Source organism: Podarcis cretensis, assembly GCF_951804945.1.
Source record: "Podarcis cretensis genome assembly, chromosome: 16".
NCBI lineage: Eukaryota > Metazoa > Chordata > Lepidosauria > Squamata > Lacertidae > Podarcis > Podarcis cretensis.
In genome coordinates this window covers 21,389,772-21,416,213 of record NC_137186.1, presented here as the reverse complement: position 1 = coordinate 21,416,213, position 26,442 = coordinate 21,389,772, and the positions used below count along the sequence as shown (strand labels likewise).

Sequence of the window (26,442 nt, the reverse complement as noted above, 5' to 3'; positions counted from 1 at the left end):
AAATGTTCGAACCCCTATTTTTGGTATTTGCTTTAGACATTATCTTGCTGTGCAGGAACAGGATGCACAAGTTTCCTGTTCTTCCTTTTCCTCTGCAAGATTGTTGTATTGGAAATATAGCTCTTACATTTCTCTCCCAGATATGTGGGGGGAGAAGTATACTTCTGACACAGTTGTGCAGGATCAAGAGCATCTCATTTTTATGTGCTGTGGTGGACAACATTTTTTCCCCATCAAGGGCTACATTTTCTGGGCGTCAATTGGGGGGAGGGCAGGAGGGCATGCCAGTGGTAGGTGGGGCCAAAGCCAGCAGTGGCCAGAGCCACCGCTTTTCTCTCCTCCTCCTTCCTGCCTAGTGTGGGTTGGTGGGGTAGAAAGAGCTTGCTCTTGACACAAGTCTGAACTGATCTATCTCAGGGGGCTTCTGAAATTAAGGATGAGCGCCACATGCGACCTTAGGGTGCAGGCTGTCCACCCCTGTCATATGGAACATGTGGCCTGAGAGCACTTTTCTGTCCTCCAAGCCTGGTCTCACATGAAGAGCTCACTTTAGGACATTGACCTAGCCATCACTGAGACACACGTGTGAAAAATTCAGAAATATTTTGGGAGATGTTCAAGTGCATGCAGGTTTCATTCATCCCTATCTTCCACACGCCAAGCCAAAAGTTCAATTAGCTCTGTCACAGTCAAAATAACAAGAACATATAACAACTGTAAAAGGCTCAAGGTGTCTGAGACATGACCATAGGGCTGTCCTTCCACAATGGCCATAATGATAGGGTAAGGTTCATTTCCAAACAGAATTCAGCCTGCAAAACCCTAGGCTCCGATTTAAGCACAGTATTTCTGGAATGGATCTGGTACCTACTGCATTCTTCATCTGTTCTAAACACACCTAGAGATCACTGGCCACTTGTTGTGCTCGAGTTTTGCAGGCACATAAGGGGAAGGGGGGGGGAGGTACTGCTGCAGAATCAATTCTAAACTCCAAATTTCTGGGAAAGTGAAATCAATCAACTCTTTGCCAATCCTTTCTAGAGTGGAGAATTTTGTAAAAGGCAGGCTAAAGACTGGATAGCATTTGGTATAGGTATTACAAAAACAAGCTAAAAAGCTCCTTAATGACTTTTATGAAGTGTAACTGCCACACTCTCTTGCAGTACAAATATAGCACTCCCTGCAACACTGATGTCTGTGAAAGCAAATTTGAGTATTTCTGTTCAACTCTTATAACAGCTGTGGTCATTTCTAGACCAGGATAGCTTGACCACTTCAAGACTAGATTACAGCAATATACTCTTGAGGGCTTGCACTTGGTTCTGAAACTGCAGTTAGGGCAGAATGCTGCAGCACGATTGCTGACAGGAGTAAGAATCCTACCAGCATATTACACATCTGCTAAAAAATCTGCACTGGCTGCCAATCTGTTACCAGGCCAATTTCTAGGTATTACTTAATAGTATATAAAGGTTTTAACAGCTTGGGACCAGCTTACTTGAGGGATTGCCTTGCCCTGGACATGCCTACCCAACCGCTTTGATCTGCAGAACTTCCAGTTTTAAAAGTGCCGTGTAGTGTACTTTCCTCATTTGCTTTGGAACTCCCCGCCTATTAATATTAGGTAAACACCCCTTTTATACTGCTTTAGATGCCTGCTAAAAACTTGACTGTGGCAGGACTATCTAGATACATAGTTTAGTTATGCATGCTTGTTTTTAACATTTGTTGATTTTATCTGCGTCCTATTGATTAATTTCTATATTGTTTTATGTTCACCACTTAGGGGATTGTTTTTTGATTAAGCCATTTGCAATCTTTTCCTAAATAAACAATCTCTAGGTAAAAAAAAAAGTTAAACATCACATTAGCACAGATTTAGGCTTTGATGAGGACTGAAAGTTCTATGTAACCTCAGGAAACAGCTGGCATTTTCTTTCCATAATTCTAGATTGCTCACAACAGGGTGCACACGTATTTCCATGATCTGAGGCTGCCTTTAGCACCAGAACAGCAAGGCAAGAGAAACCAGTTGCCCACATCTAAAAAGTTTAAAAGTATCCAATCTTCTCATGGACATGCAGGGACATTCATCATTTCTAGTATTTAATAGTAGAGCCCTTTTTAAATATGTTACCTTCACTTGCTATGATATTCCTTAAGGAGTTTCTGCAATAAACTGCTCTTCTGGGGGATGGATGGAGGGGGGGTATGTTTGTGTTCCAATAGGATCAAACATGGAGCAAACAACAAAATTGGCTTCTATGTGGCTACATGTCCAGATAGTGACAGGGAATCATTTGAAACAAGAGACCATGGTTAACGGAAATAATCAAATTATTATTGTTATTAGCTTTATCTTGCCCACTGCAATCCAAAACAACAACAAAACAGATGGACAAAAAAACCCCCACATAGATACATTAAAACCAAGAGGAACATCCCACCCACTTCTAAAGGGTCACAGAGAGTTAAAGGCTAAAGGCCTGTTTATAAAGTCTTTGCCTGCCACAAAGCAAAAAGTATTAGGATACCAGATTACTGCTTTCCAGAGCAGCTCACCACATGCAGAGTCCCAAAGAAGATTCTGAAAGGACTCACAATGTAACAGAGCCTAGCAATAGTGTTGATTCACTCAGAAAGGAATCCAGTAAGTCCACAGCAGCTTCTCATACTGAAGATTACAGTGAAATATTCAAGACAGGAAAAACTAATCACACCACTCTCTATTGTAGGCCCCTGTCAAGTTCTTTATCACCTTGACACTCAGCTCACCATCTTCCACTTATGACACTCCCACCTCCTTGGAGACTTCAGAATTCACACAGATACCCTATATTCTCCTTAAGAGTTCATCACCTCTGTTGAATTGACTCTCTACTAGCAGCTATGACTGCTGTGAACTGCTTTGTCTTGGACCATTCTGCTGTGGAATCAGATGACTTGTTTTACAATTACTGTCTCTTTCAACAATGAATGCACCTTACCTCCATTGGCCCCCACTTCTCCCCTTAGATCAAGTGGTCACTACTCCAGAGCCTATGAAAATCTACCCAACCAGAAAAATGACAAGAGGATTCACATTGCTTGCTTTCTAGATTTGCTATTGAAGCATTTGTTGCTTCCTCATATAATCACTTCTTATCCTTAGGGATACCAATGTAAAGCAATTTTCTTCAGAATCCACATAATCATCTTTAATCCCAGGTTTACAGCTATTTCATTTGGCCTAACATCTACAGGGCCTGCATCAGTGTGGTACTCAAGAGAACCCTTTCCCATCTTCCCCAGGTTTAAAGAACACAGTTCAATGGAGGGTTTGTAGCTCTGCAAGGGGCATCGGGGTCTCCTAACAACACTCAGTATCCTTAACAAATCATGGTTCCTGAGATTCTTTGGGGGAATCTATATTTTGCTATATTCAGGAGCAGACAAAAATCTCCTGTAACATCTAAAGGTAAAGCACCCCTGGATGGTTAAGTCCAGTCGAATTTGACTATGGGGTGAGGTGCTCATCTCGCTTTTCAGGCCGAGAGAGCAGGCGTTTGTCTGCAAACAGCTTTTCTGGGTTATGTGGCCAGCATGACTAAACCATTTCTGGCACACAGGACACTGTGATGAGTGCCATAGCACACTGTTTACCTTCCCGCCAAGCAGTACCTATTGATGTACTTGCGCTGGTATGCTTTCGAAGTGCTAGGTTGGCAGGACCTCGGATAAAGCAACAGGAACTCAACCCGTTGTCCAAATTTGAACTGCTGACCTTACGAGGCCCAAGAAGCTCAGTGGTTTAGACCACAGTGCCACCCAAGTCCCTGTCTAGTTTCACCTTTAGCCACAAAACACTGGTACCAGACCTTCTGACTTTGAATATCCGTTGGTACCGTCCCATATTTGTTTCAGGCAGTCACAATACATCACCAAAGAGGTAAAGTCTCACAGTTCTTACAGGGGTCAACAATATGGTCCTCCTTGAACATTAAACAAAAATGTTCTTATTTGCAACAGAATTACTTTGACTACACTGGACAACTTTTGAACCCAGTCACTGAAGCAGCAATCACAGTGGGAGGTATGCTGTGACTCTATACACAAAGGCACGGAAACCAATAGAAAGACAATGATATACAAATCTCACAGGTTATCCACAATAAAAGCAACTATGTCTGCTTGAAAATTGCTCTTCCCATTATTGAACGCACCCTCCCAAAACCTTGCGGGGGGGCGGGAGAAACAAACCTCCACTCAGCCTTCCCCCACCACCCAAAGCTAATGATTTCAACTGTTTCACAAATATATATATATGAATATGGCACACTTTAAAAGTAGTGATCCATGTGTAAACATTTGGTCTAACGCAAACATGGGAGCGCTCTTGTGGTATTTTACTTCTGCATAAAAATTATACAGCTCGACCAGCACATACTGCAATTCCACAACAGGAGTGGTGCCATATAAAAGCCTGTCAATGAACTTTAAAAAGTGCCTATCAAGTTTCTTCTAAAGTTATAAGCAGAAGGCATTTCCTCTCTAAAACTATGACATGGCATTTCCTATTGGCCTTTAGAGGGAGACATTAATGCACTGTACAATATAAAACTATTGCCTGCCGCTTGTTCAGCCCAGAACAGAACAGGAAACAATTTTTTCACATTTTTTTCAAGCTGTGCTTTTACTCTCCATTTTGTCTGAAAACCTAAGACCCAAAAGCTCATGTACTCATGGCTTGGGTCTTTTTCTGTACTACATGCATGCATCGTTAGCCAAGACATATAGAAGGACCACTAGCCACCAACACCCGGAGCAACCTCAAATGGCAACACCTGGGACAGACAGTAAGTCTTCCGGGAGTGTCCTTACCTTTTTAGTGCAGTGCTCTCAGGGGCAACATCCATTTTGGTGTCGTATCTCTCACACTGGAGTTCTGGCGGGCTGAAGTCTGGATCCCCAGTTGAAGGAAGAACATATCCCTGCCATTTATTTGATGACTCTTGGTTATGTATAACCCCACAATATAAAGCTGTCTCACTGACTTCTGCCATCAGAGGAAGCCTCTGGCCCAAGAGGACTGTCCTTTCCTCTGCGCTGGCCATAGGCTGGAGCTCTAATCCATTGCTGTAGAGGGCTGGATTTACAGGAACTGATGGAGGGTCCAAACTGTCTGCTTCCTGCCCCCTTGGCTGGGGGCTAAGTGTGGGAGGCAGAGGGGATGTTGGGGAATGGGGGGAATCCATAGGATTCAAATTCGTTTGTTTGCTTGGGTGCCTGGGTGGAAGAGTGAGCTGCTTTTCATATTTCCTGTTGCTAGGGGCTTCCAAAGAGGGCTCCATCCCCGCCAAGGCCAGCTTTTGTCCCGAAGGGTCCTGCTCCATACACAGCTCTTCAGTGACAGACGGACGATGGTGAAATGGCAGCAGCGATCTTTTTTGGAGTTTTTCCGACTTATCCTGCCTCTCTGTGGTTTTGTGCTTAGAGGCAGGAGGTGGCAAGGCAGAAGAGGATGAGGATCCTGCGCCAAACCCTGGTTGTGATATCGTTGGTGGACGACTGGAACCCACAGCACAGCGCTGCTTGAGAAGCTTATGCCTGCAAGAGAAACAGCAAGAAGAATTTACCAAGTGGACTGTAAAGAAGAGTAAAGAGGGTGAAGTGTTAAGTTTGTATGCTGATACATCTAGATTTCTCCTCCATCTCATTTGTAAGTGGCTTTGCAACAGTAGCAAGTTATTTTGGTGATTCATTTGTTTCAAACCTGTCACTACCTTGACTTTCACATGAACTCCCCAGACAGCTAGATAAAACCAGTCGTCATGAAATACTCAAATCATGTGTAAAGCATTTTCTGGATAATCCTATGAATTTCTTCTGGAGGGGGACAAAAATATATATTCACTTGCTTGTTTCCTCATCTCCTTAGAATGAAGACTTCTTCTACACAGTCATTCATCATGGAGACACAAGATCAGCCCTCCACACCAAGCCAAATTGTCATCAATTTTACAGGTAGTGAAAGGGGTGGCTGTCTCTAGAGAGGGTGAGAAACCTCAAATGATGGCAAGTTCATGCAAAATTCCAACTATGTGCTGTGAGGCAGCAGGACTGTGGCCATCTGTCCTGCCTACCAAACATACTTTGCTGCAACCTCTGCCCTGCCATATGTTTAAGTCATATTGTTGACCAATATGTCTAACCTACAGAGGTATGGAGCTAAGCAGCCCCATCATTGACGTCCTAAGCAAACTGACTCAATGTAGCTGCTTTTATGACAGATTATGAGGCACTAGAGAGAACAACCAACTTTTGTAATAGACCAACAGTCTGTTGGACAGATTGGTATGACTGACCAGGAAGAAAGCAGCTCAGGCATCATACAATAAAGAGTTAATAAGTCCCATCCTTTAAAACCTGGTGCTACAACGTAAGATTTGACCCTGGCCTTAGGGAGCCAAAACAGAAATGCCTTGCCAAATCCAGTGAAACTGTCAGCTCTGGATACAGGCACTTAGCAGACTGAATGGCTTTTGGGATGTTCCCACAACTTTGCTAAGCAGAAGCTAAGCATGTACTTGTCTGGCACAACCTTTAAACACAGAGCCCCCCCCACCACCACACACACACACAAACAGGTATTCATGACAGAAACCACCCCTAATCATCTTGAAAATTATTCTCTTATGCGCTGACCTGGAGCAAGAACAGCACACTCTTTGGACTGGATCAACAAAATCCCAAGTAACACAGCTTCTGGGGGCCTCTTCCTCCACGTTAGTAGCAGTAATTTGACTCCTCCTGATACACAAAGAAATAATTATTTAGAAATAAGTCAGCAGTCACCACGGTAGCAGAATTCAATTTGTGATCTTATAAGCTACAGAAAAAGAATGCTGTGATCATTAGAGAATCTTGCAGCAACTACAAGCAGGCACAAATCCTGGGCCCTTTGTTGTTCATCATCTTTATAAACAATTTGGATGAAGGCACTGAGGGGATGCTCATCAAATTTGCAGATAACACCAAACTGGGAGGGGTGGTCAAGATGACCTTAACAGATTGGAGACCTGGGCCCCAACTAACAAAATGAATTTCAACAGGGACAAATGTAAGGTTCTGCACTCAGGCGGGGGCAGAGCACCCAGCACAGGTGAGGGGGCAGCCACGATGGCACCCCACCGGGATCGCGCTGGCCGGGGCGGTGCTCTCCCCCCACACTCCTCTTCATCCGCCAGTGTCTGCATTTGGCAGGAAGAACCAGATGCACAAATGTTAAATGGGGGACATCTGATTTACTAGCAGTACATGTGAGAAGGATCTAGGGATGTTAGTGGACCACAAGCTGAACATGAGTCAACAGTGTAATGCAGCAACAAAAAAAGCTAATGCTATTCTAGGCTACATCAATAGAAGTATAGCTTCCAGATCAAGGGAAGTAATAGTACCACTATATTCTGCCTTGGTCAGACCACACCTGGAATACTGTGTCCAATTCTGGACACCACAATTTAAAAAGGACACTGACAAGCCAGAATGTGTGAAGAGGTGGGAGACCAAAATGGAAATCAAGGCTTATGAGGAAGAGTTGAGGGAACTGGGTATGTTTAGCCTGGAAATGTGGAGACTGAGAGAAGAGATGATAGCCATTTTCAAATATTGAAAGGGCTGTCACATGAAAGATGGAACAAGCTTGTTTTCTCCTGCTCCAGAAGCTAGGACCCAAACCAAACATATATGTCAAAACAACCAAAGTGGGAAGTACAGAAATTAAAACTAGGAATCCAAATCCTTTAGAAATACGTAGTGAAAACCTTAAAGGACTAAGTGTTGAAAGCAACCATACACAGATACCTTTAAGTGTCAAGTAGCAGCTTTCTCTCAGAAGACACCCAGCAGTGGTTGTGACAAGCCTCCACTGGCCCATTTTCTGAACTACACAATAATAACCTTAACTCTGGGTTGTAACATGAAGCTGCCAAAGTAGTACAGAGCTCCATCCTTCATTCTACAAAGTCAATCAGTAATTGGATGCCTTGTTTAAGATTAATAAATTATTAAATGGAAATAAATTAAAAGCAAGCCATGTTCCATTCCCCCTATAATTATTATTGCACCTTAATAAAGCACACATCCCCATTTTTCTTTTATATATATATATGGCTGAGGCAAGAGCTCTTCCTTAGGGTAGAGGACCATACATAGTTCACTGACAGAATATGTCCTTTGCATGCAGAAGGACGCAGATACAATCTCCCACACTTCCAGGTAGGGATGTTCTTAAATTTTGTTTGACTCACAGTTCTTTTGTAGTACCTCAGGTTTCAACTCAGGGTTAAAGCCACAGTTTATGATGCCATGTTCTTTACACATGACACAACATGAGGAATCTCCTGAACCTTCAAGGGAAGAGAGCTGTGCAATCCCTGAGCTTATCTGACTAAAACCTAGACAGACTTTCTTCCTACACTCTGTGCAAGCCCTCCACCAGCACAGGTTATTTTGACTCAGCTCCGCTACTGAGCCAGCCACTAACCTTCACAATAAGACAGACAATGCTTCTACATGGCATATTAAAATGCAAATGAGAAGAATGTCATCTACGGGAGGGGAAAAACACCACCCTGATAACTGTTAGAACTAGATGCCAACTGTAAGTCGAAACAGAGGAAAACACGTGTGATTATTATCTTACTTGGACTGTGTCCTGTTGAGGATACATTCCTTCCAAACTCGGCGGACCATACGATTCTGGAATTTTGGAGGAATCTTCCCTGATTTCTTTGGACTTTGCACAGTGACCATACCGTCTGGTGCTGCTGAATGGCTGACTGTGCTTGGAATGCCTCCACTTTCACCTGCAAGATAAACAACAACAACATAGGATACAGTCATACCTCATGTTGCATTAGGTTCATGTTGCGTCTTTTCGGCTTGCGAACACAGCAAACCCAGAAGTGTATACTTCCAGTTTTGCCGTGCATGCATACGTGCGCAGAAGCGCCGCTCTAGTTGCGGACTTTTCAGGGTGTGAACGGCACCACTGTATAGCGAAAGGTACTAGAGTTAATTCCTGGAAATGATGTTCTTTGGGGGCCAAAAAATGTAGGATTAGAGTGAAAATTCAAGCCAGATCAGATATAACTTCATTGGCTTCATAAACCATAAATGAGTCAGGCTCACATACACTTTGCTCCAACGTCTTCAACTCATAACACCAGCTCTGGCATGGAGATCTTGGTTTGTTTGGACCAGAGTTCCCCGTCATGCCTAATATGGTGAATTCTGGCTTAACCAAACAAGAATATCCATGTTAAAGTCAGTGCATTGGGGCGGGGGGGATATGGGTCAAATATTATGTCCAAAACCAGCCTTTCATTTGGGTGACATCTTAAACCTTACATTTATTACCAGCTGCCACATTTATTATCAGACTATGGATTGGTTTGGACACCAACACCAAACTATGATTTAGTGTTACATGAAAAGGCCTCAGAGCTCCTATAACTGCTTTGTGAACTCCAGTTCCTTAATGCAGTTCCTTTTTTAGTGGCAGAGCTTGCTGTTACACTTGAAGTGGGAAAACTATGATATGTTTGCAACCCAGAATTTGGAATCATGTTTGATTGCTTTTCCAGTTGCAAAACAAGGAAGCCAGAGAGGGCATAAAGAGAGGAAGAAACGTGGAAATCCAAGGCTTGCTCATATAATGGCAAAACACAGTTTGATCTTTAATCTGAATCAAGTTCATTTTGAAATTACTGCAGAGGTTGAGCTGATGTCATGCACAGTCATTTGGGACTGGCAATGTGTCCTCCCCCCCCCCACCCCCGCCAAGGGAGTAAAACTGCTTATGAATGGCACCAGCAACGGCTTCTGTTCTCTGTTATGAATGATATCTTTAGACCAATTGGATGAGCGGCAGCACTCTAAGCATGAACTGGAACAGCAGAGGGAGCTTTGAGCTTGCTTAGCCTTCCTAACTGCATGTCACACACTATGTGCTTGAACTGAAAAAGGAGGTAATAGTACAAATCCTCAACAAGGTCAAACATGTTTACAGAACTCCTTGTTCTTATGTCTGGCATGGCCAGAAAAAGCCTTATGAATAAAACACTGAAAGCAGCCAAAGCACTGCTACATCAGAAGGCGAAAAGGCAACCACGCCTGCCCCTGCTGTAAAAGGACATCTGTGCCAGGGTTTTGTGTTTGCTGTTCTTTCCAGCGGCTACAAGTGTTTGCAAACCAGGTTGTACAATGGCATCCTGCTCTCTCACTTGGTTCTTACTACACTGCTGTCAGCAGCCAGGCTCTCTCAAGGGACAGTTCCCCATCCCAAGTCTACGTTTCTGATATGCAACTGCTGGCTGACATGTGGAGCAAGCATCTGTGTGCAGTTGTGATGCTTTCAATAATGCCACAATGATGCAACCCTTCACAGGATCCAAGTCCTGGGGGGTGGCATGGAAACACTGTCCTGCACAAGAATGAAGAAACAGGCACCAGCTAGCAACACATTTCTGGGATTTTCATAGACCTGATGCGCTGCATTCATTGACTACCACATTCACAAAGACATCAGTAGGAGTGTGCCTAGAAATTTAGACAAATCCTAAGACGTGAGCCAAATTGAGTTTGATTCTGAAAGCTCTCTCCAAACACACACACACACACAGACACACACACACACACAGAGAGAGAGAGAGAGAGAGAGAGAGAGAGAGAGAGAGAGAGAAAGAAAGAAAGAAAGAAAGAAAGAAAGAAAGAAAGAAAGAAAGAAAGAAAGAGGGACCTCTGAAGAAATTCTGACAATGAAGGGGGAAAAACAGTGCAGACCGTGTGTCTGCCAGAAATGAAACCTTTCTCCTCAAGCTTCCCATATAAGGAAAACACCAAGGTGGGGAGAGGGAGAGCTCTTTTTTGACTGACAGGTCTAGCTTCCAATAAGAAGAAACGATTTTACCAAAGATCTTCAACCACAGTGCTTTGGAGACAGGATGCTTTCCTCTATTCATTGCTCTCTGCTCATTCTGTCTCTTCTGAGCAGTAACAACTACAGCAAGGTGGTCCAACATGCAGCCTGTGAGCCACATGTGGCCCTCAAGGCCTGTTAGGTGGCGCCTGGAAGAGCAAGGAATGGAAGTGGCTCCTGATGCAGCAGCGATGGCAGTGTGACCCGGCTTCAGGAAGGAGGCATGAGGGTTATGGCATGGTCCTAGAATCCTTCCACCTCCTTTCCCAGCTTTCGGGGAGGTGGACTAGATGACCCTCATGGTCCCTTTCATCTCTACAATTCTATGCTTCTATGCTCCACAACATAAAAAGAGCCTGTGGGATCAGCCCAATGTCCAATCTAGTCCAGTATCCTGTTCTCAATGGGAAACCTGCAAGCCAGGATTTGAGCACTCTTCTCTCCTGTGGTTTCACTCTGAGTTTGCTTACTAAATATATTAAATCTCTTGTGTATTTAACTATATATATTTAATTAAATACATTGTGTTTATTTTAAAAAATATTGAATATATTGCAAACACTTTAATTTACAATGTGGAAATTTCGTTCAGCATATGGCCCACGGGCTCTGTTTCAAAATGCTCTTGCCGCTCAGGTTGGACCACCCTGATGTAAAGAGTTCTTTGTGGTGGAGTTGAAGCTTTTTGCTTATATTCTAAAATCAGTTTCTTTCTCTTGTTTTCTTGTATCTACCTCTCATTCCTTCTCAAAAGTCCTATCCATTTAGCCCTTTTGATTTATTCTTGGTGCTGTTTGTTTGACTGAGTCTTTCTTAAGGGTTGGCTTTTGTCTGTTATCCCTATCGCTTCCCCCAAGTCCTATATATATACTAGCTATATCATGAGGCATGTACAGGGTGGTGGTAAGCCATATGCTGCCACCCCCACCCCACCCCCAGAGACAGAAGCGTTGGCAGTTATAGTCCAACACCATCCATAATATAATTAATTGCTAAAGTTGTTCGTTCTTAAAGCCTTCTCACATAGCTTTTTCAGCGAGAAGAGTAATACTCGCTATAATTAATTGCATCAACACAAAGCAGATCTGCCTACAGTGTGTGCCCAATACTAGAACCAGCTTATGTCCTTGGACATTGGCAGCCATGCAGGAAAGGAAATTATTACAACCGGATATACCTGTGTAGTGCTGAAGGACATGCCTTGCCTTTACCCAAAGTAAGTTAAGTACTTTCATTGATTTAAAAGAGACACACCACTTTAACAACCATCAAGGAACAGCAGAGGATATTAGACTGAGGTTTCACTAACACATAAAGACAACATTTTTATGACTCTGACTGGAACTCTTTCTGTTTCCTGAAAGCTGCAGAGCTCAGATTTTATAGCGCTCCTCAAAATTTTGCTCCATCACTATGCATTAAGAAGCATGTGTTTTGAAAATATTAATTTTACTGAAGGTGTAACTGTGCATGGTAGTAACAGACCTATGTACAGTGGTGCCCCGCAAGACGAACGCCTCGCAAGACGGAAAACCCGCTAGACGAAAGGGTTTTCCGTTTTGGAGGCGCTTCGCAAAACGAATTTCCCTATGGGCTTGCTTCGCAAGACGAAAATATCTTGTGAGTTCCTATGAGGTTGTTTTCCCTTTTTCCCCCTTTTCCTAAGCCCTAAGCCGCTTATCAGCTGATCCGCTAAAAGCCGCTAATAGCGCTAATCCGCTAAGCTGTCAATGGGCTTGCTTCGCAAGACGAAAAAACCGCAAGACGAACAGCCTCACGGAACGGATTAATTTCATCTTGCGAGGCACCACTGTATTCAGATGCAAGTCAGTGCCAAACTCTGATTAGGGGAGGGAAGGAAACTTAAAATAGATACAGGGACAAGGTGCTGAATTCTTCTACTGCTTGCTACATTTGACTTGCACCTTGTCCACCTAAGCAATTTCCCCTTACACTCAATCAAGCCTTTGCTCCATCTAGCTTCACATTATCTACATGGACAGGCCCAGTTCTCCAGAGTTTCAGATGAGGGTCTTTTCTATCACAACCTGGAGATGCCAGGGGCTGACACCAGAACCTTTTGCATGCAAAGTATGTTCTCTACCACTGAGCTATAGTTTTCCCCAGTGCTGGGAGTGCAGTGGTGTTGATGGTGTTAGAAAACCTCCTCCCACCCCAGTCCTAATGATAGCCCCCCACCAAAGTCTGCTATTCACACTATAAGTGATGTTTCTGTTCACTGGTGGTCCCAAACTTGGTTGGCGTCTCTACAGCTGTTTAAAATTTAAAAATGAGATGTGCTCATTGCAACTACTGTTGATGTGCCACATCTAGTTTGCCCCAAGGGCTAGAAGAAAGTCCCACCAGTGGAAATACAGATAGCAGGAGGGGATGAGCACAAAATATAGCAGACAGAGGAAAGATCCAACAAGCTCTCCCTCCACTTTTTATATGAACTGAGCATGAGCTGTCTCAGGGAAAGAACTGTGTGGTAGGAGCTGGGCTGTCCTCCTGGCCAGGGCACTGCCTCCTGCTATGCTCCTGAAAGTGACTCGGCCAGGACAGGGAGAGAGAGTTTCCAAGGAGGGCAAGACAGCCAGAACCAGCACTGACATTGGCAAGGAAGCAGGGTACCTCTATCCAGCACCCTCCTACGAGGAATCCAGCTGCCATCTAGTCAAGGTGTACAAGAGAAGAACTGTGTGGCAGGTGCTGCCCTGCTGTCCTGGTCTGGGCCCTGTCACCTGCTATGAATCCTGGATCTGATGTGAGCAGGAAGAATACTTCTGAGTACAGCCTGGTCTTTATTAAGGTGAAGACTGCAAGAACGATCACTGACATTGGCAAGGAGCTTCTGTTCTTCTAGACAGGCAGAATACACATAAAGGTTTTAAAAGAACTGTAAGGTGGATTCCTCGCTTACCTATGACGGTCTGCTCTGGAGAGGTGGGTGGTGTGAGTAACATTCCACAACTGCTGGGATCTTTCACGTTGCCAGCTCCCTGCTGTGTCATGCTGTTGTGGGCTCCTAGCGTGGAAGTGTTCTGTGACACAGGAATATCATTTTGCGAGATAAGAACGAAAGCTGAAGGATATACCATTCGGACGCCACCTGTTAAGGCAGGAGTGAAGCGACAAGAGTAGGCTATGAATGCTTTTAAACGTTTCCGATTTAGCGAAATTGTTTCTGCTTCGATACACAAATTTTAACTACACAGCCAAAATCCATTATTCATAAACATCATCTTTTTGAAACGGTCACGTTTGTAACTAATAGGCAGCATGGATCAATAGTCTAAGATCATCGTGAGCTAGAAGACAAAGCAGCTACCAAATCTTAAGGCCAAGTAGTATCTCCAAAATTCTTTAGTATTAACAGATCCACAGTAAAGACTGCTACATATTGAACAGGGCTGCGTTTTTTAACTTTTTGAATGGCGGTCGCAGGAGGAGAAAAGCTATATGAGCAAAATATTGAACCTTACCAACTATGACTTCTACTGCCACCGGAAAATCGTCATCATATCCCAGTTCTTCCTCTTTCAAGTTCTCTTTCTTCTTCAACACCATTGGGTAAAAATACTGCCACTCCTCAATTAGCTTCCGGGTTGCTGGGTCTGACATCTTGTATGCTTGGCCCGTTAATGTACCACTTAAGCCATAAGGGCTTATCAGCACTGATAAAACAAGGGGGGAAAGAAAACAAAAAGATAGTTCAGCATACAGCCTCACCTCAGGCCCCAGCACACATTGCAATAGCCTAAACAAATTTACTCTGAAGTCAGCCCCACTATTCCACGGGGCTTACTTTCCAGGAACTGTGAACTGCCCTGGGATCTATGGATGAAGGGTGGTATAATAACAACAACAACAACAACAACAACAACGTATTTTTCGCCACAACAACAACAATAACGTATTTTTCGCCCCAACAACAACAACAACAATAATAACATATTTTTCGCCCCAACAACAACAACAATAATACCGTATTTTTCGCCCCATAGGGCGCACCGCCCCATAGGACGCACCTAGTTTTTTTGGCGGGGAAATAAAGAAAAAAAAAATTATTTCCCCCCCAGGCCCGAGCTTCCCCCGACCCCAGCACCCAGAACAGCCTGCTATCCGCAAGCCTAGGGAGCCCAGCGGGAATTCGTGCCGGTGTCCCCAGGCTTGCGGAGAGCTGCGCGAATGCAGGCAGCTCTGCGCAGCCCTCGGGAGCCCAGTGTGACTGCAGGCAGCTCTGTGCAACCCTTGGGAGACCGGTGTGAAGTCGCGCCGGTCTCCCAAGGGTTGCGCAGAGCTTCCTGAAGCCTGGAGAGCGAGAGGGATCGGTGCACACCGACCCCTCTCGCTCTCCAGGCTTCAGCAAAAGCCTGCATTCGTCCCATAGGACACACACACATTTCCCCTTCATTTTTGGAGGGGAAAAAGTGCGTCCTATAGGGCGAAAAATACGGTAATAATAATAATAATACAACCAAAATGTTGCCCTAATAAGTAGCTTCTTACTATACACAGCTCATAAACACAAACACAAATTAGAAGTATTTTGGCTGGAGGATTGTAGGGAAGAAGCATGTTTTAATTCTGGCCAAATGTATATATATTGTTGTCAATTCAATTTAAAATTGGCTCCTAAACCTTGCAAACCTGGCCAAAGAATGTTCTGTTAAGGACCTCAAAGTACTCTGTGCAGCATTGAGACTCTCAGAGCATGTTGTCCTCTCAGCTGTGGAAAGCAGAGAGATTTAAAAATGTGATAGTAAAGAAGACGCAGCTCAAATTAATTGTTTTCCTCCTCAAGTGTCATTATTTAAGATCATTTGATGTTTTTAAGGCCACTGAGTTTAAGGATTTAAATCTGGGGATAACTCTGGAGTAAGAAGATTATAGAGTAAGGACGATCCGTCCTCCAGCTGTAGCTTGGCAACTAGCCTTTCATGCAAATCACATGCTAATTAATTAATTGCATGCTAATTGGATGTCTCCTCCCTCATTTCCTGGCCTGTCCACTTCTACAGCCTTCATTCTTCATCCCTGATCTCTTTTATTCATTCTAGAATGCCCCCATTTTTAAAACATCTCCATATCCCAGTTCTCTTGCTGAGGCTTCCTTTATAAGTTTAATTTGTTTATTTAGTTACATTAACATCTGACCTCTGTGCTGCCATGGAACCCAAGGCAGAAAATATTTATTTACATGCTACATTTTTATCCTGCCTTTCCTTCGAGGAGCTCGAGGCAATGTACAATGCATCCTCCACTTCTAGTTTCAATACTCTTCTGAAAACCTTTTTCCTTCTAGCTGTTCTATAAATTCCTCACACACACCCCCGCCCCGCAAACTTATTCAATCATTTCAGAAGCATTCCTTGTCATTTTAAATATACTTTTAATTTCTCTCTCTCTTCCTTGCTTCCCTGTTTATTCAACCTCATTTGTAAACTTATCACCTATGAATGGTTTTCAGGCAACAACTTTTAAAAATGTTTTGCAGTTTGTACAGCACCAGAAACATTGCTGACATCCCACTATCCAGCAAAGCAAGGCATTCAGCTCTGTAAACAATTTTATTCATATAGGAGCCTTGAGGACTAACAGCTGCTAAACTTTACATTCTACAGCAAAAAAGGTAAACGAAGAGATTGAAAACAATCTGGCATTTTGTAGCAATTTAAGAATATTTAAAATTGCCTAACGAAGAGCTTGGACATGTGCATTCATTTTCATTAGAAAAAAAAAATGGTGCAAACAATAATTACTAGCCCTTAGCTATTAGGTAGGCAATGCTTAAGCACGTTTAACTCTGCTGGACTATGGCCCTCATCTTGAATTAAGTGATTCTGCTTAAAGTGTCTGTACAGAAACAGTCAAACAGAAATTCATTATTTCACAATTGACTCCTTTGTCTCGCTAGGCAGATATAATCCTTTAGTGCAAAAGGATGCAAGCTGCATGGCCAGAAGACATGGATTTACTCCTAGATAGTAAAAATGTTCTACTTAGTTTCAGACCGATATTTGTTAATTGTTACAACAACCAATTAGGGCACACACCTCTTCAGGAAATATATTAATTAACAAATATAAAACTTCATTTAAACCTGGGGGGGGGGGGTGAGGGTAATTTAAATCACCAATTTACGAAAGTCCACCATGTGGCAAATTAAAAGCTCACATTAAGTCCCATTAAAGCAGATATTTGAAGGTGGGAAAGGAAAGGAACACAATGAAGGTGGAGTCATCCAACAGTGAATAGCAGAGAAGGTACTCAAGACATCTATTAAAATGAAGAAGGGGGACCTTCCGTTAATATCAATACTCACACACAGGGGCCCATCAGAGCTGAGGCTTAAAAGGACTAGTTTCTTACAGCAGCTACTGAGCTTTAGCGCTGTCTGTCACCAAGCTAAAGTTCTAGGAAGGGTTTATAAATACAGGTCATGTGCTCAAAAACCAGTACACTATTCTTATCATTCAATCAATTAGCCTAGTTTGCCCATCATGCTATGCCAAACCATGGTTTAGCATTTACATGTAAGCATCCAGGCTCCAGGAGGGTTTGTGGTTGCTTTGTTCCTCCTCCTGTCATTCTGCTACTGTGCTACATACACCATGTCACCTAAACATGGGCTCAGGGTTTAACTCTCTCCAGATTAACCACAAGAGGTAACCAAGGTTTGTAACAATGGCATACAACCCATGATTTGTGAAGCAGAGCTAAACAGTGAGCCAGGGTTTGGAAGATATCCTAAGCTTAGTGCACCACAGCAGCAGAGTAAAGGGAGGAGGGGCAAAATGGCTGCATTCTCCCCTCAGAGAGCCCGTGCATTTACATTAAGCCAGGATAAGGTTTTACACAAGTGATGGACTATGCTGAATCAGCAAAGCTAACAGTTAAAATAAGTGAACTTAACAATGATTGCTTCATGGAAAAATAGAAGCCTTTTTCAGACTATTTAAAGAAATGATGAATTTGTGTGAGCAGGATTTGAACTATGAGCAACAGAAGGAATTAGAGATTGTTGCATTCTTGTTATGATATGAGGTAAAAGGTCAAAGGTAAAGGACCCCTGGACAGCTGAGTCCAGTCAAAGGCGACTATGGGGTTGTGGCGCTCATCTCGCTTTCAGACCAACAGAGCCAGCGTATGTCCACAGACAGCTTTCCGGGTCATGTGGCCAGCATGACTAAACCGCTTCTGGCACAATTGAGCACCATGACAGAAACCAGAGCACACGAAAACGCTGTTTACCTTCCTGCCGCAGTGGTACCTATTTATCTACTTGCACTGGCATGCTTTTGAACTGCTAGGTTAGCAAGAGTTGGGACAGAGCAATGGGAGCTCACCCCATCGCAGGGATTCGAATCACCGACCTCAGTGGTTTAGACCACAGCGCCACCGACGTTCAATGATATAAGAGAGGGGAGATGGGGTGCAGCAAGGGGGAGAGGAAAAAACACCATGGAAAATGGAATGGGAAGTCAATAAAACAAAGAAAAATTATTATGTATTGGAATGTCTGTGTGATTATTATTATTATTATTTTGAAAATTTAGTAAAACTTATTTGAAAAAAGTTACTCCAGATGACAAGAAGACACGCACATAGGACACCTACCTTGGAATGGCATAGGGGAAGACTGAGCCATGTGGAGATGCTCCTCGCTGATCAGATATATTGGTTGGTGCTGGACGATCTCCACACTTGTACACACATTGCACTCCCCATGAAGGAAGAATGTGAAGGCGCAGGACAAATGCTCACTGAAAGGAAGAGAGAAGAGGGAAACATGACAAAAGGTCGTTTAATCCTGGGATCAATGCTTCAGAGAATGGCAACAGAGATTCTATGGCTCTTGCTGGAACAGAAACTACAACACATGGTGCTTGCATGGGTGTGAACACACTTTCATCTCCATCGTAAGTGGCAGAAACATCAAGCCCTTCCCTGCTGAAAAAGCAGAGAAGCACGTAGTAAAAAGGAACCTGTATATGCTGATCAAGACATCATACATTCAATCTTCACAAGACTTCACACGAGAGATGGAGCTGCTGCAAACTAAAGCTCATGCCTCAAAACAAATCACAATAAAGAACATGAACAAGGTTTTACTGCTTTAACCACAATCAAATCCCTTCACAAAAAAGGCATGTTGCAAAACAGGGAGCACGTGCCCCATTAAAATAAGTGCATCTTTAAAGAGTTGAGTTAACTTCTAAATTCCTTTCTTCTAGCAGATCAAGATGATCAGGTGACAGCAAAAACTGCAAGGTTTTTAGCGAGGGCAATCAGAATAAGATCTATTATTTGATTATTGCTGTAAACCTCCAAAATGTATTTTGTATAGTTAAGTTTTTACCTCTATTTTCAGTACATTTTATTTTATTGCTGTGGCTAGTGGCTAATGCAAATAAAGATTCTTCTGATCTTGCTCTCTCTCTCTCTTTTAAGAGCACGGTCAGCTCAACCCTGGCTATGAAGCATGCATTTCATCAACTTCCAGCAACAATAGTAGTTTTCAGAACAAATCTCTTCAACTTAGTTGTTGAACAGAAACAGGGCTGCTCTGGTACCACAGGGACAGTGTTGATAGCATATGCTAAGGCACTAGATTTTGTCTGCTTCACTACTGGCTGGAGGGGCAAGATGCTTGTTGGGCTATCGAGCACCCTAAACCAGGTACCTAGAACATGCAGCTCTGATCATTTCTTTATTGTTCAGCCAACAACTGCTGAACAATCCCAACAGTCACTAGAAAACTCAAAGATACCTTTGCCATACTGGGTATTTTAGATGCTTTATATGTTATTCATAACTCAGTAACACTAGCTAGCCCTCTTCTACTTTATTCTAGCTCCCATTAAAACTGCTTAGCTCCCAAAGAGAAGACGATACTCCTGGGTCTTCCACACAATGGCTGCCAAGTGAATAAAGGCAGTGTGAGGGAAACAATAGGACACCCCAGCGTTTCCCAGAAGGCAACGTAATTGGCTTTATATGCAGGTGGAGAGGAGATGGCACTGCCTCACAACTCTGCCTCTGAGAATAGAAGAAGGGTGGGTTCCCTGCACTCTTAGCTAAAGGGGAAGTGTGGCATTGCTTAGTTGTAAAGAAAAGTTGCTTCTGGGCAAAGTTTCCCAAAGTGAAAGAGAGTTGGGATCAGCTGATTTCTGTTGAATCACTCATGACCGTGCCTTTGATCCTTGTTGCTTCCTTTGGCACAGAGCCCAGCTCTAAGAGAAAAGCACTGCCCAAGCCAACCCACAAGTACGCTTGAATGAAAGAAAACAAACAACTGGGATAATTTAGTGGACCACTCTTCAAATCACTGCAGCCGTTTAACCAGCCGACCCTTATTGTAAAACTAAAGCTTCCACACATTATCCTATCACTAAAGGAGGAAAGATTTGCTCAAAAAGTCTTTTTGACCAGGCCAATATTTTTAACCTACCCAAAATAATGTTGAATGGTTTAATGTCTCAGAACTGCAAGCATAATGTATTTATGACTTACAACTGGACAATGGTAAAGTTTAGTTAGTGATGCCTACTTTCAGTATGACCCAGTTCAGATATTGAAGCTAAATAATAATTAAGTTCTACTCAGCTTTACTATCCCTGGTGTTTTTATACTGTATTATTCCAATGAATGGAGTTTACAATACTAAAAACAAAGCCCCATCGAGCTGGAAGTTCAGCGACACTGAATTATTTGTAGCCTGATACTCACATGCCTGGTATATCAAACAGGAGCCTGAAGGCTTGTTTACCTCTGGTGCAAAACCATTGGCAGGAAACAGTACAGAACTGTAGAAGGAGGAACTGAAGCCCTTAGTTGCAGGCCTGTTCACTTCGTTGTGAAGGAAGCCTGAACTCTGCCTCTGTGAAAGGCTGGTGTTCTCCTTCTCTCAAGCAAATCTGAAGGGACGTTCTTCAGAGAGCAAGCTACATGTCTGCAGCTATTCTACAAAAGGAGATCCACTTTGAGGAAGGATGGGACCCTCTGCCGGGTCCCCAGCAGTCAGTTTGTGAGGAGGGGCTGCTGCTGCCTGCCACGTGAAGTAGCAGATTAGAGCCTTTCCATGGCAGCTGAGCTGCATGTGTGTAGGTACAATGCAACCTATATAAAGAGTGTGTTACATTTTTGCTTTGCCTCTTCTCTAGAGCCTCGGTATGCAAGCTGCGCAAAAGGCGAGAGATGGGGGACAGGGAGAAAAGAAACGGGGATGTCAAAGAGAGAAGGAGTGGAGAAAGAAAGGCTGACGAAAGTAGCAGAGTGGAGAAGAATCTGAAATGAGTCCTGAGGGAGAAGAGAAAGAAAAAAAAGGCAGAGAGGAAGGAAGGAAGGACAAATATGAGAATGCGGGGGGGGGGGCATGGACAGAAAAAGAGTTTTGACAGAAACTGCTATTCATCTAGCAACCATTAACTGACATTAATTTCCTGATTCAAGAAATCTAATGCTGTCAAATAATCAGCAGTGGTTTGATTTTGATTTTGTGAATTGTTTGCTTTGTTCATTGTTTATGTCAACAGTTCTTAAGCTTGCAAGATAAAGAAATACTGTCAAATCCATTGGAGCCCAGAGTGATTGCCAACCTGCCCTCCTATACTTTGATTACAGAACTCGAAAGGCATCATACTATCATTACTCCAACAGAGATAAATAAAAAGACAAATACATTTCCAGTGCTATTTTGTGGACAACCATTATTTATAAAAGAATCAGATTGCATTTCTGCTTTTAACTTGTACATAAATTTTCTAGAGTTAGGGTGGGAAGTGAGGTAGCCAGGTTTGCAATGATTAGAACACTGGGTGGGGTGGGGGTTGTGAAGAGATCCAAAGGGATTTCTCCAAAATGGGTGAGTGGGCAGCAAATTGGCAAATGCAATTCAATGCAAGCAAGTGGAAGTGATGCAGACTGACGTAAAAAACAAAACAAAAAAACCAACCTTATTTCAGATATACTCTAATGGAGTGTGAAATGGTGAGTGATGCAGCAGCTGTAAAAATACTGTGTACAGCTCTAGTTGCCTCACCTCAAAGAAAGATTTTGTAGAGCTAGGAAAAGTTCAGAACAGGGCAAACAAAATGACCACAGGGCTGGAGCAACTCCCCTACAAGAGAAAGTTAAGGCATTGGGAAGAAGGGAAAGTTGAGAAGGAGGGACAGGACAGAGGTGTGTGAGCATGCCTAGTGCACAGAATGTGAATGAGGCCAAGTTTTTCTCATGAGAAAATGCTGAGGCTCAAGATGTGCGAGTTCCCTTATCAGAAAAAGCAAAATAATAGAAGTGGGCGTGACTCCACACATCCACTTTCCGTTTGGATGTTATTTATAACATCTAAATCCACCCTAAAACTGAAAGCATATGAAGTATAACACTTTATGTTCCTGGAGACCTAGAACACTCAGAAAGGAGTGTTTAGAGGTGAAGTCAAACTGTTGGAAGGTTGCAGGGATTCCCACATGGTGGGGTTAATGTTTCCCATTTTCATGCCACGTTTGCAGATAACACAGAGCAGGTCTGCCAACAGGCCTGGTGCTTGAAGCTAGCTCTCTGTAAAGCACACCCTTGGGATCCTGCTATCTTCCATTCTGCATACATGACCAAGCCAGCATAGGCCACTGAGACAGAACTGCAAACATACTGGAAATGTGGGCTTGGATGAGCACATTTCTGTTTGAGAGACTATCCGGCCATGCGATGCCCAAAATCTTCCTGACACAGCACGTACAGTGGTACCTTGCTTCTCAAACTTAATCTGTTCTGGAAGTCTGTTCCAAAACCAAAGTGTTCCAAAACCAAGGAACACTTTCCCATAGAAAGTAATGCAAAATGGATTAAACCATTCCAGACTTTTAAAAACAACCCCTAAAACAGCAATTTAACATGAGTTGTACTATCTAACAAGACCATTGATCCATAAAATGAAAGCAATAAACAATGTACTGAAGTCACACAATCAATCAATCAGTAGCTGAACTGGGTTCCACACAGTCACAAAAACAAAACAAAAAGAGCCGCAAAAACAAAAACTCAAAATAAATAGCAAAAACAAACAGACCTCAGTGTAGCACTCAAAACAGAAGTGTAACACTCAAACTGGAAGTGTAATACTCAAAACGGAGCACCTTCAACCTCTGGAAAAAGTTTGCAAACCTGAACACTTACTTCCGGGTTTTTTGTGTCATCTGCAAACAACATCTCACAAATAACCTACCACACTTTTGTCTTAGCACAGACATGCCAGGTTGAACAGAAACCCACTGTTCCTTGAGTGGAAGTATACACCGTCTTCAGTCATACTGAAGTCATTAGAGAGCTACAGGGAGAGGAATATATCAAAGAGAGATGGGGCAAGAACAGAGAATACTCAGAGTGCACTGTGTTTCTGAAAATCCTTCCCTAGAGAGACTCACCTGGCTCCATTTTGCTGACCTTCAGGTGAATTGTGAAAATCATCATCACCACCAACAACATATCTTCACCAGGAATTTTGCTCAGAAATTTACACCTGCTACTCTGATAGGTTTTATCTATCTCTGTTGCAGTGGTGTTATGCTTCTGCTTTGTATTTATGCAAAGTTCTGTTTTAATGGTTGCTGTAAGCCACTTTGTGGGTCTTTTAGGTGAGATAAGTGTTCTAAACAGATACATGCAGAGAAAAAGTTATTTTGCATGGGCATCATGCTAAAAGCCAGCCTGAGGGCTGAATTCACACAATGAAATGGTAAACTACATAAAATATCCTGTAAGATTCATTCAGAAGCACATTCAGTGTAGCTTAGAAATGCATGAATGACAGACAAGGAAGGGGAAAGGTGTGTGTTCCACTTCAAGGTGTATGCACCTCCAGTAGTAACCTGCTTATGAATAGCTGCAGCATGTCTGCGGATGGTTTCAACACACATTGTCTAAACTAGAATTTATTTGATGAGCCAATCATATGTTACAGTGGCAGCTCCCCTGGCCTTCCTCCAGAGGGCTCCCTTGCAGTGCTTAGCATGGAAATAAAGATGAGGACACACTGGCTGAATCAGATGATCATATCTGGATTTAATAAACTGAGATACACATACGCCATTTCCCTGCACATGCAGCTCCTTTGCTCATCAAGCTATCAAACCATGAAGCTTCGAATTAACCATAGTTTACCATTTTGCCCAACCTGGGAAACTATAGTTATGAACTACTGAAGAGGCCAGGATATTAAACATGCTTAACATACCGTACACACACACACACACACACACACACACACACACACAGCTGGCAACTATACTTCAGACAAACCAGAAAAATATGGTTTATTAGAGACTTTCTGGTTTGGCTGCATGGGCAGGCAAAAACTGAACTAAGCTCCGAGCATCCAAACTGGGCCAGACTCCCTATTCCAAGTTTAAACTTAAAACCATGCAGATCAAGGGACCCCACCCTGTTCCATATGTTTTGATTACATTCTGCAGCGACACACTTTATCAACATACCAGTGTTCAGTCTTTTTAAATAAAATAAAATGTTGTGTCAGTATATATAGTTCTGTGCAGCCATATCAAACTGTAAGACATTATTCCTCTCCAAGTGAAACATCACTCACTCACCCTCAAAAAAGATAAAGTCACAGGGCTGGAAGGAGAAACTCAAAAGCTGCAACATCACCATTTAAGATTTTATTTTTATTTTTTAAAGCAGACTTGACCCATTACTCTGTCTGTACCTAACAATGGCTCCGTGACGAATAAGCAATTTCGAATTATTCCTCGGTCATAAGCAAAGCAGTAACAATTCTGAAATTCTTATGGAATGGCTTTATTCCACAACATAGAATCGTGGAATTGTAACGTTGGAAGGGACCCCAAGCCTCACCTCAAGTTTCTCAGGCAGCACAGCTTGGAAAGACATCCCTCTATGTTCAAATGAGGATCCTGGATAATGTCTTCATTTGGAAAGCTTCTGCAAATCCATTTCACCAGATATGCACCTTGCTGTACCATTTAGAACCTTACGCTACTTTTAATAAATAATACAGCTGGCAGGAGGCGGGGGGTGGCGTTCTGACTGCTGCACCGATTCTCAATCTCCAGGGTTCAAGAAGAAAAAGCATATGCAGCTAAGGCTTTAAAATATACTTTGATGTTTCCCACTTTTAGGATTTCTAGCATGAGGAGACCTCTGCCAAACATATATATTCAAATCAGAATAGCCCTTTCTTTCCGACATTAACACTCCTTTTCAAAAGCTATTTTTATCTCAGCTTAAGGAAAACAGATTGTGCTATGTGATAGATGTCTCCAATCATGTTCTACTATTGTATTCAAATTTGTGTATTTATAGAAGAGCATTCCAGTGCTTTCTCTACATTATCCTTCAGATGTTATGAAGATGTTCTTACCAAAACAATTACACAGGTGAAACAACACACAGAGTCCCCTGGCACCTTAAAAAGACTCATTTATACTGGCAGGCACTTTTCCAGACTAGAGTTTACAAGGCTGGAAAACAAGCAGGGAAAACTGGCAAGACAATTTCATGCACATGATTTAACTGTGATGATTTCTTGTTTTAGGAGGAAAAACTCCAGAAGGTAAACTAAGATGGCTCATAGCCCCTGAATACTCGCCTTTGTAAATATGAGGTGCAAACAGGATCACTACACACAGCAGTCAGAGCACACCAATATTCCATATTAAAAGCATACATTAAAGAAAGTTCTTCTTGAGGATAACCCTGTGCCTTGCAGCTTACTCATATTCAGTTCTCCTAGTATTTAGACTATTTAAAAGAAATGGGAATGATTAGATTAAAAAATAATATTCTTCCTCAGATGCATGACTTGCATGCTCCAGAATACAGAATATTCTGCAGGATTTAAAATCACATCAGAAGCCCCTTTGCAAATATTTGATTCAACTTCAACTGCAATTTAGGACTTACTTATAAATGGTTGACCATAAATACCCATCTTTCTCATAAGCAATGCAGGAAAGTTGCCTTACACTAGGCAGGCTATCAGTCCACCTACCCCAGGGTGGTCCAGCGTTTGGCCCTCAAGGCCTTTTTGGGCAGCCCTCAGCAACGTTTGATACCCTGCCCAGTCCTTGCACAGCCTGGCTTTGGTAAGGAGGTGTGAGGGCTCTGGCAGGTTCTTAGAGCTCTCACGCCTCCTTTCCAAAGGCCAGCACCTTGCTGAGGCAGCTCTGAGAAGGCGGGGAGGGGGAGACATCAAGTTTTGGCCTTGCTCCTCACTCTTCCCCCCGCTCGCCCCGACAACAAGGCAGTGTGCAGCCCACTGGTTCCATGTCAAAGTACACCGGCGCCCCATTTGGTATGAAAAGTTGGACCCCACTGATCTAGCCTAACTAGCAGCAGCACTCTGGAGTCTCTGGCAGAGATTTATCCAATCACCTGGTACTTGATCCTTTTCTTTTCTCTCCTAAGATGCCAGGGATTGAACCATGCAGTCTGCTACA

General features: G+C 43.0%; 1 protein-coding gene across 1 annotated transcript in view; it reads right to left on the bottom strand.

The window, feature by feature from the left end:
- The window catches only part of MED13L (mediator complex subunit 13L), a 169,932-nt gene that overhangs the window by 45,500 nt on the left and 97,990 nt on the right, over positions 1–26,442 (bottom strand). Inside the window, exons 5-10 of the mRNA XM_079956280.1 lie at positions 18,584–18,729; positions 14,446–14,637; positions 13,884–14,072; positions 8,684–8,846; positions 6,685–6,789; positions 4,861–5,586 (exon numbers count right to left, since the gene is read on the bottom strand). Coding sequence (XP_079812406.1) covers positions 4,861–5,586; positions 6,685–6,789; positions 8,684–8,846; positions 13,884–14,072; positions 14,446–14,637; positions 18,584–18,729 — 1,521 coding nt within the window. The remainder of the gene's footprint in view (positions 1–4,860; positions 5,587–6,684; positions 6,790–8,683; positions 8,847–13,883; positions 14,073–14,445; positions 14,638–18,583; positions 18,730–26,442) is intronic.